Source organism: Alosa sapidissima, chromosome 13 (genome assembly GCF_018492685.1).
Source record: "Alosa sapidissima isolate fAloSap1 chromosome 13, fAloSap1.pri, whole genome shotgun sequence".
NCBI lineage: Eukaryota > Metazoa > Chordata > Actinopteri > Clupeiformes > Clupeidae > Alosa > Alosa sapidissima.
In genome coordinates this window covers 20638585-20648584 of record NC_055969.1, presented here as the reverse complement: position 1 = coordinate 20648584, position 10000 = coordinate 20638585, and the positions used below count along the sequence as shown (strand labels likewise).

General features: G+C 45.9%; 1 protein-coding gene across 50 annotated transcripts in view; it reads left to right on the top strand.

Annotated features, from left to right (window-relative positions):
- The window catches only part of LOC121679762 (calcium/calmodulin-dependent protein kinase type II subunit beta), a 74533-nt gene that overhangs the window by 36313 nt on the left and 28220 nt on the right, over nt 1-10000 (top strand). For 28 of the 50 annotated variants that reach the window (XM_042058741.1, XM_042058759.1, XM_042058745.1 and 25 more), the window contains 2 exons: nt 145-187; nt 5972-6055. In XM_042058741.1, the coding sequence (XP_041914675.1) occupies nt 145-187; nt 5972-6055 (127 nt within the window). The remainder of the gene's footprint in view (nt 1-144; nt 188-5971; nt 6056-10000) is intronic. The other 22 variants (XM_042058756.1, XM_042058751.1, XM_042058749.1 and 19 more) reach the window with 1 other exon arrangement.

Genomic DNA, 10000 nt, shown 5'->3' with positions numbered 1-10000 from the left:
TTTTCTCCTGCCTCATCCAAAAGCATTATGCAAGCAAGCAAGCATGACAGAACCATGTATAAGTTAAAATTAGTTTAGAATTAGATTTCTTAAATAAAAAAAAATTCATGTAATCATCTTATTGCTTTGTTTTATTCCTAATAGGGAGCTATTCTGACCACCATGCTGGTGTCGCGAAACTTCTCTGGTGAGTTGACACGTCCACCACATCCTCTGAAAATGCCTCTCAAGATTCTCTCGCAAGTGGAGCAGCTTACAATCGCACTTCCTTTAGTGCGGGAGGCTGGAGAAATTGTTTATTTTAACCGTTTAACAGCCATTGGTCAAGTATTAAGTTAGGCCACAGTCCAGACTGGGGGATGGAGGGAGGGGTTGTGCATATGGGCTAATATAGCCAGTAAACAGTGTAGACAATGTAGACGAAGAAAAACACACAAAGACACAGAGCTACATGGACATGCTGCCACTCTCGTCGGCGCTGGACATTACATAATTTTCCACCATAACATGTTGAGGTAACTTGTCTTTTGCATTTTCCTAAAACAAACAAACAAACAAACAAAAACATCTGTCCCTGCTGTTTTGTAATTATCCTAATGATCTGTTACTTAATAATTAATTAATTACTTGTATTAATTAATTAATTAATTAAGTAAAAGATTAAGTAAATATTATGGCCTCTATTAAGTTGACAGGTACAGGCGTTTAAGAGAACACATAAATAAACCCCTCACACAGAGCTCACAGTTCAGAGGTCAGAAGTGGTGTGTTATCGTTAAATATTTAGCTGAGATTAATAGTGATGTGTTAGCATTAGCCTGATAATAGAGGTTAGTAGTGTTGTGTTAGCGTTAGCTGGATAGAAGAGATTAGTGGTGTGTTAGCGTTAGCTTGATAATATAGGTTAGAAGTGTTATGTTAGCGTTAGCTGAATATTAAAGATTAGTAGTGGTGTGTTAGAGTTAGCTTGATAATAGAGGTTAGTAATATTATGTTAGCGTTAGCTGAATAGAAGAGATTAGTAGTGGTATGTTTGCGTTAGCTAAGAGAGGAGGCAAAGGAGACAAGACCCTCAGAGACAGAAGTGTTTACACAGCTCAGGATGTCAAACAACACGTTCTTGTACGTGTCAGTGGTGTGTGTGGGTGTCTCCTCAGATGCTGCGGTGATCCAGAAGCGCAGTGCACATACACACACACACACACACACACACACACTGACATAGACATGCACACACTCACATCTGAGGGCTGTTCCATAATAGCCTGACATGTAATTGATGGTTTTGCAGAGGATGTAGAGTTCCTGTGGGTTTGTGTGTGTGTGTGTGTGTGTGTGTGTGTGTGTGTGTGTGTGTGTGGGATTGTGCTGGCACATGTGTGTGTGTGTGTAATAACTGGCATATATAATAATATGTGATTTATGTCTGCTGTAATGAAGCATCTGCGTTGTGAGTCTGTTCTCATTCACACTCACAGGCACACACACACACACACACACACACACACACATGCTCAAGACAGCAGGGTTGTGGGCGGCAGTGACAGTGTGCTCTGAGGCTCAGAGAGCAGCCTGCCTCTCCCCCCTTCCTCTTCTCCTTCTTCCTCCTCTTCCCTCCTCTCATCTTCTCTCCTCTTCTATCCTCTCATCTCTTCCTCTTCTCTCACCTCATCTTCTCTCCTCTTCTCCTCTATCCTCTCATCTCCCCCTCTTCCCTCCTCCTCCGTCCTCTTCTCTCCTCTCATCCTATCCTTCTCCTCTATCCTCTCATCTCCCCCTCTTCCCTCCTCCTCCGTCCTCTTCTCTCCTCTCATCCTATCCTTCTCCTCTCATTCTCTCTTCCGTTCCTCTTCTCTTCTTTCCTCCTCTCTCCTCTATCCTCCTATTCTCTCCTCTCCTCCTCTCCTTTCCTCCTCTCTCCTCTATCCTCCTATTCTCTCCTCTCCTCCTCTCCTTTCCTCTTGTATCTTTTTACCCTTTTCTGTCTTCTCCTCCCATCTTTTCTCTCTCTCCTTGTCTTCTACTCTTCCTTCTTTCTCCTTGCTGTCCTCCCTCTCTCTCTCTTTCTATATCCCTATTTTGCTCTCTCTCTATCCCTCCTTCTCTCCATCTCTTTCTCTCTCTCTCTCCTTGTCATCCCTTCCTTCTTGTGGGAGTTATCATTACTGTAATCATCTCAGATTATGATTGTGTGTGTGTGCAAAGGGGGGAGGTTGTTGGAGTGTCACTCAATGTCCCCACTCACACACACTCAAACTCACACTTACAGTGACAACACATGCACACACACACACACACACACAAACACGCACAGATGCACCCCCCCCCCCCCCCCACACACACACACACACACACACACACACACACAGAAAGAGACTCACAAATGCACATATGCACAAACAGATTTAACACACAAAACCAATAGTACACTCACACACACACACACACTCATGCGGACATATGCTCACACTGTATGAGTGTGGGGGATGGGTTCTCCCTCCCATGGCATCTTTGGCGGAGACAGAGGCAGTAGAGGGTTGTGCCGGTGTTGCTGGCATCTACCCCTTGTGCCCGCCTGTGATGTGCACATCATGATTCTGTAGGAACCAGACGTCCTGAACTCCTCAGATCTTCACTAAAACAGACATATTTCCTTACAAGACTCAGCCAGGCTACACCGGGTCCACAATTGAAGTACTCCATAAAAGCATAAAAGTAGTTTTAGAAGACTGGTCTAATTCTTTCGAATGTACGCTCTGTTTATCACGTCTGGTGTAGGCGCTTGCATTGATTATAGTGGAAGCTATTTGTTGCAGCAGATACTCCTAACGCTGCCTGTGAGCCCATTAAACCACTGAGATTATTTAAAACACAGAAGGCAGGTACTGGAAACATGAGAGACAGTGGATTGCAAGAGGGTCAATTTACAACGACAGTATGATGATGACAATATGCATTGAAGGCTACTGGCCCTCCTCTGTGTGATGGGAGTAAAAAGGATCGAAACAGTCCAGCTGTGAAGGAACAGATCAAAGCTTATCTGTCTGGGAAGTTAGAGTCTTACACCATCCTCCAGACCTCCACCTACAGGTCCCCCCACCCTACACCCTACTGACCTTCACCCTACAGACCTCTACCCTACATACCTCCACCCTACAGACCTCCACCCTACATACTGTACCTCCACCCTACACACCTCCACCCTACAGACCTCCACCCTACACACCTCCACCCTACATACCTACACCCTACAGACCTCCACCCTACACCCTACAGACCTCCACCCTACAGACCTACACCCTACACACCTTCACCCTACTGACGTCCACCCTACACCCTACAGACCTCCACCCTACAGATCTCCACCCTACACTCTACAGACCTCCACCCTACAGACCTCCACCCTACACCCTACACACCTCCACCCTACTGACGTCCACCCCACTGACCTCCTCCCTACACAGAGGGCTGTAGTGGAGGCTAAATGCAAGTAAACACAGTTTATCCACGTCTGAAATTTCAGAAAAAGAGTTTATCTACCTCTTAATAGAGTGTATCCACTTCTCAAAAAGGTTAAATCACCAATTGCAACTTTTAACATTCAAAGATCACACTGTATTACCGTAAAACTCCAAATAATAACCCGGGCTTTTATTTTCCCAAATCGCCAAATGCACCGGCTAGTATTAGAGACAGGCGTCTATATGAGACAGGCCTTTGATTCCCTTTACACAAAACTTTTCCTTTGCAAAGATGGAAAATATTCTCAAATTAATTATTTCAAACACACTGAATGTCTACCCATATGACTAGGCTATCCACTGACAATTATGGATCATCATTCATAGTGTTGAGATGTTGTTCATTGAGTGAGATAAGATCCAAATAGCGGGGATAGCCAGAACAGAAGTTTTAATCAAACGTAATTTACAAAGAGATCGTATCACTCTGAAAGCTCATATTTCATCACTAGCAATCTAGCCTATCTGTCCTCTGTCAAATACAGTTGCATTATCAGCCCTGACCAAAACCGTTCAGGAATTATTTATGCAAAAGTGGAACATGCGTAATGTTTCATTCTCCCTCCTTTTCGGCACGAAAGAAACAGCATGAGAGAGCATGAACCATATCGTTTCTCCCGTATTTTATTTGGCAAATTTGACAATAGTAAGCTTATATTTCCTACTAACCTACTTCTTTCTCTTTATTGGCATGGCGGTACGCATTTAGAATAAAGAATAATGTTCGCGAACCTTGTTTTGTTGACAGCTTAAAAACGCTTACTATCTGCCTATCCGCAAATTACAGTAGAAACAAGGGATGAATTGAACGATGACGAAGTCTGACATATAGGCATAGTTCATATTGAAAAAAGTTATACAATTTGGAACTCTAGCTTTTCCCCACTGCAGTCTTTTAATGCCATCTAATCATAACGTTAGCGTGCGCAGTCTGCAGTGCACCATACTAGCTTAAGCCCAATTCACACCAAGGATTCGCGACGACATGAGCTGCAACATTCTATAAACCAGCAACTTGATGCAACATTCTAAAACCTTGCAACTGTGACTAGACTTGGTGAATGCTTTGCGACGGCTTGCAACTATGTGCAACATCTAATTCACACCGCTGCAACTTCTTTCTGCAACGGTTTCATCTCATTACGAATCTTTGGTGTGAATTGGGCTTTAAACAGACGATCTGACGGGTTTTAGAACACATCTCCACCCTACTGACCTCCACCCTACACACCTCCACCCATACTGCCCTACACCCTACTGACCTCCACCCTACACACCTCCACCCATACTGCCCTACAGGCACCCAATGCCAGCAGAGCACAGCATCATGGGATTAGAGACAGGGGAATTGAAACCCGTTCCTTTTCCCTCTCTTGTTCCCTCTCTCTTTCTTTCTCTTTTACTATCCTGTTGCTTTCTCTTCTCTCTCTGTCTCTCTCTGTGAAGTGTAGGTTGCAATTGAGTGTGTGGATTTGATATAATGTTTTGTTTGCAGACGATTGGAGCTAATCAGCACCCTTCCAGACTAACAAATTGCTTTCTCTTCTCCTCTCCTCTCCTTTCCTCTTTTCTCTTCTCCTCGTCATATCTCTTCTTCACTCCTTTCCTCTCCTCCCCTCCCTGATTTCAACTCAATCCTTCACTCTTCACCTGTTTTCTCTCTCTCACCATTTTTCTTTTTCCTTTCTTACTTTCTCTCCCTCTCACCACCTTGTGTTTGTGTATTTGTGTGTGTGTGTGTGTTTGTGCATTTGTGTGTGTGTGTGTGTGTGTGTGTTTGTGCATTTGTGTGTGTGTTTGTGCATTTGTGTGTGTGTGTGTGTTTGTGCATTTGTGTGTGTGTGTGTGTTTGTGCATTTGTGTGTGTGTGTGTGTTTGTGCATTTGTGTGTGTGTGTGTGTTTGTGCATTTGTGTGTGTGTGTGTGTTTGTGCATTTGTGTGTGTGTGTTTGTGCATTTGTGTGTGTGTGTGTGTGTGTGTGTTTGTGCATTTGTGTGTGTGTTTGTGCATTTGTGTGTGTGTGTGTGTTTGTGCATTTGTGTGTGTGTGTGTGTTTGTGCATTTGTGTGTGTGTGTGTGTTTGTGCATTTGTGTGTGTGTGTGTGTTTGTGCATTTGTGTGTGTGTGTGTGTGTGTGTGTTTGTGCATTTGTGTGTGTGTTTGTGCATTTGTGTGTGTGTGTGTGTTTGTGCATTTGTGTGTGTGTGTGTGTGTGTGTGTTTGTGCATTTGTGTGTGTGTTTGTGCATTTGTGTGTGTGTGTGTGTGTGTGTTTGTGCATTTGTGTGTGTGTTTGTGCATTTGTGTGTGTGTGTGTGTGTGTGTGTTTGTGCATTTGTGTGTGTGTGTGTGTGTTTGTGCATTTGTGTGTGTGTTTGTGCATTTGTGTGTGTGTGTGTGTGTGTGTGTGTGTTTATGCATTTGTGTGTGTGTGTGTGTGACTCCTGCAGTGGGTCGACAGACTACGGCTCCGGCTTCGGTCACTGCAGCAGTAGCAGCGGCGGCCGGCACCACCGCCGGTCTGGTGGAACAAGGTAGCCGACCCCTGACCCCGCGACCCCGTAACCCCATATCTCTTCCTCTCCATCTCTCTCTCTCTCTCTCTCTCACTCCATCTCTCATACCCCTTGACCCATGCAGGGGTTCCAGCCCACCTCCACCCATTTATGTCTCACTCCATCTCTCCATCTTTCCGTCACTCTCCCACTCTCCTCTCTCATTCCCACTCTCCTCTCTCAATTTCCATCCATCTCTCCCTTTCTCTCTCACTCCATCTCTCTCACTCTTTCACTCTATCTCTCTCACGCCATCTCTCTCTCTCACTCTATCTCTCACTTATATCTCTCTCATTCCATCTCTCTCTCCCTCCATCTCTCCCTTACTCTAGCTCTCTCTCTCACTCCATCTCTCTATCTCACTCCATCTCTCTCTCTCACTACATCTCTCTCTCACTCCATCTCTATCTCTCATTCCATCTCTCTCTCATTCCATCTCTCTCTCACTCCATCTCTCTCTCTCACTCCATCACTCTCTCTCACTCCATCTCTCTCTCACTCCATCACTCTCTCTCACTCCATCTCTCTCTCACTCCATCTCTCTCACTCTGCTCTCCCATTCTCTGCAGTTTTGTCTGTTTTCTCTCTTTCTCTCCCCGTCTCTCTGTTCACTTTCATTCATTCCTCTTTTTCACTAATTAATTAATCTCTCGCTTCCCCTCACTCATTCTGGCTCTCACATCCTCCACCTCTATTTAGCATGCATGTATGCACATGTGTGTGTTTGTGCGCATGTGTGTATGTGCATGAATGTGTGATGGCTGCCTGACTCCTGTGTCTGACTCGCCCTTCCTCCTCTCCTCTCCTCATCTCTTCTCCCCCTCTCCCATTTCTCCTGGGCTGAGCCTGATTGCCAGCTCCTACTTCCACTCCTCCTTCATCTCCTCATCTCCTTCGTGCCTCTCTCCTCTATTTGGGCCTCCTCCACGTTTACCTTCCATAGACTCCTCTCTTCCCTACTCCTCTCCTCTCTCTCTATTCCTCCCCTTTCCCTCTATCCCTCTCTTCTCTTCTCCTCTCCTTTCCTCTTCTCTCCTTTCTTCCCTTTTCCTCTCCTCTCCCCTCCATTCCTCTCTTCTCCTCCACTCTCATCTCCCCTCATTTCCTTTCTTCTCTTCTCTCCTCTCTTCTCCCTCCATCCCTCTCTTCTCCTCTCCTTTCCTCTCCATTTTCCCCTTTTTCCTCTCCTCTCCTCCACTCTCCTCTCCTCTCCCCTCCTCCACTCTCCTCTCTTCTCCCCTCCTCTCTTCTCCCCTCCTCTCTTCTCCACTCTCCTCTCTTCTCCCCTCCTCTCTTCTCCTCCACTCTCCTCTCCCCACCTCTTCTCTCTTCTCCCCTCCTCTCCCCTCCTTTCTTTTTCTCTCCTCTCCCATCCTTTCCTCTCCTTTCCTCTCCTCTCCTCTCTTCTCCCCTCCTCTCCTCTCCTCCTCTCCTCTTCCCTCCTCTCCTCTCCTCTCCTCTCCCCTCCCCTCCCCTCCCCTCCTCTCCTCTCCTCTCCTCTCTTCTCTCCTCCTCTCCTCTCCTCTCCTCTCTTCTCCCCTCCTCTTCTCTCCTCTCCTCTCCTCTCCTCCTCTCTTCTTCTCTCCTCTCCTCTGTCCTTTTATCCGTAGGCCTCTGTCAGGTTGATGTTGACTGTAGGGTACAGCCTCTGGTCTCCTCCCTCCTCCTCTCTGCCTGTGTGTGTGTGGAGGCTGGGTCTTTCTGCCTGCGTTGTGTTTGCCCGATGCTGCCGTACCAGCCTCTTTCTGCATGTGCAGGAGAGTGTGTGCCTGATGGTGTCTGCATGACCCAAAACTGCATCACTGTGACCCGTATGTGTGTGTGTGTGGCAGGAAATGGGCTTGGGTGGCAAGGAATTGTTGGGGAATGCAGCGCATGGTGCCGTTATGCTGGGAGAGTGTGTGTGTGTGTGTGTGTGTGTGTGTGTGAGTGTGTGTGTGTGTGTGTGCATCTTGTGTTTGGTATTTGGTGAATCGTGATGTGAATGTATGCATGTGAGGTATCTTTTCCTCTGTGCTAGAGGACTTTTTTTTATGCCTTATTCCAACAGAGGACTACTTAAGACAGAATGCATTATGTTAAGACCTTTGGCAATTCTGGGAAATGCCTATTGCGCATCAGTCCATCGCTTCCCTGTCCCATTGAGCAACAATCTTGCACTGCCTGGCCTGCCTATCTTTAAATAGCTTTTATCAAGTTCCTGCAAAGAATTCTAAATATAACCTGGTGATTCAGTCCATGTGATGCTTGACACTGTTATATTGCTTTATAATATGGATAGTGACGTCAGTTTCCCCTTATTGGTTGGCCTATTATAGTTTTTCGCAACTGCTAAAACACTTTTTTTTTTTTTAAACCTTTCACCCTTTTCTCAGAATTGTAAACACAAAACCCTATTCTCCCCTCGCCCTGCATGTGATTGGAATGAAATGAATGCACTGACCTTTAGGTGTCGGTCAAACCCACACCAGAGGCCCACCATGCTGATACCAGGCCCCCGATCCGGCTCTATGCTGGCGCAGAACCAGCGCTATACCCCCTGATCTGGTCCCGATCCGGCTCTATGCTGGCGCAGAACCAGCGCTATACCCCCTGATCTGGTCCCGATCCGGCTCTATGCTGGCGCAGAACCAGCGCTATACCCCCTGATCTGGTCCTGATGTGGCTCTATGCTGGCCCTAATGTGATTGTGATTTGGCCCAGGTCTGGCTGTGTTACGGCCCTGCCCTGGTTGTGTTAAGGCCTTGATCTGGCTATGATGCGGCCCGACTCTGGCTGTGTTGAGGCCTTGATCTGGCTTTGATACGGCCCGACTCTGGCTGTGTTGAGGCCTTGATCTGGCTTTGATACGGCCTTGATCTGGCTGACTTATGGTCCTGCTCTGGCCGTAATGTGGCTATATGGTTACCCTGGTATATACGGCTGTAACATGGCCTTGCTCTGCCTGTTTTAAGGCCCTTATCTGGCTCTGTTACGGCCCTGCTCTGGCCCTACTCTGGCTTTCTTTAGGCCCTGATCTGGCCCCGAGTCATTGTCTTCAGTGAGCCCGAGCTCCTGACTGGCTCTCCTGTTCTGTCCTACTGACTTAACTGACTGCCAGCGCAGCAGAGCAAAGGAATAACAGCCCTCTAATATCTCCCATTAAACCTATCTCTCTCTCTTTATCTCCTCTTTTCTGTTATCCTCTCTTCCCATTTAACCTCTCTCTCTCTGTCTCTTTCTCTCTCTTTCTCTTAATCTCCTCTTTTATCTTATTCTCTCCTCTTGACTTTCACATGCTTTCCCTCCCTTGCTTCTTACACAAATGTGCCAAGGTAAGGACACCTCTTCATCTCGTCACTGCTCTCTGTCTGCCTCTATAGGATATCTTGTCACTTCTCTCTCTCTCTCTTTCTCTCTTTATCTATGTATCTATCAAAGATTCTAGAGCGGGTCAAGATAGATCAGTTACATCATAGGCATGAAGTACGCTCTGAGCCTGACAGGGCGCCATTTTGGTAAGCTGAGTGCAACATTCCAATTCTATGAGCCCATCTGAACAGCTGTTTTTAATGTTGCCAGCTATTCTTTTTTTTTTACTCGGTAATGAACTGCAAGAAATGACAGTGTGAAAGGCCCAATTTATCTTTTTCCAAGTTTATACTGAATAAGGAGAGTTAAATAGGCCTATTATTTAGAAAGAGAGGCCCTAATGATGTTATAATTGAAAACAATTCGCTTGAGTTATAAATTAGCTTGTAGGCCTAGTCCTTTTATTTAGGCCTACTCATCTACTGTCCTACTCATCTAAATCCTCAAATTATGGCAGGGGTCTTTTATTTACTTATAGGCTGCATAAGCATATGCCTTTATTTTTGCGTAGCCAAATTTAGTTATTTTTTAATTAAGCATGATTTACTTTTTATTAAATTCGTTCTGTTCTAG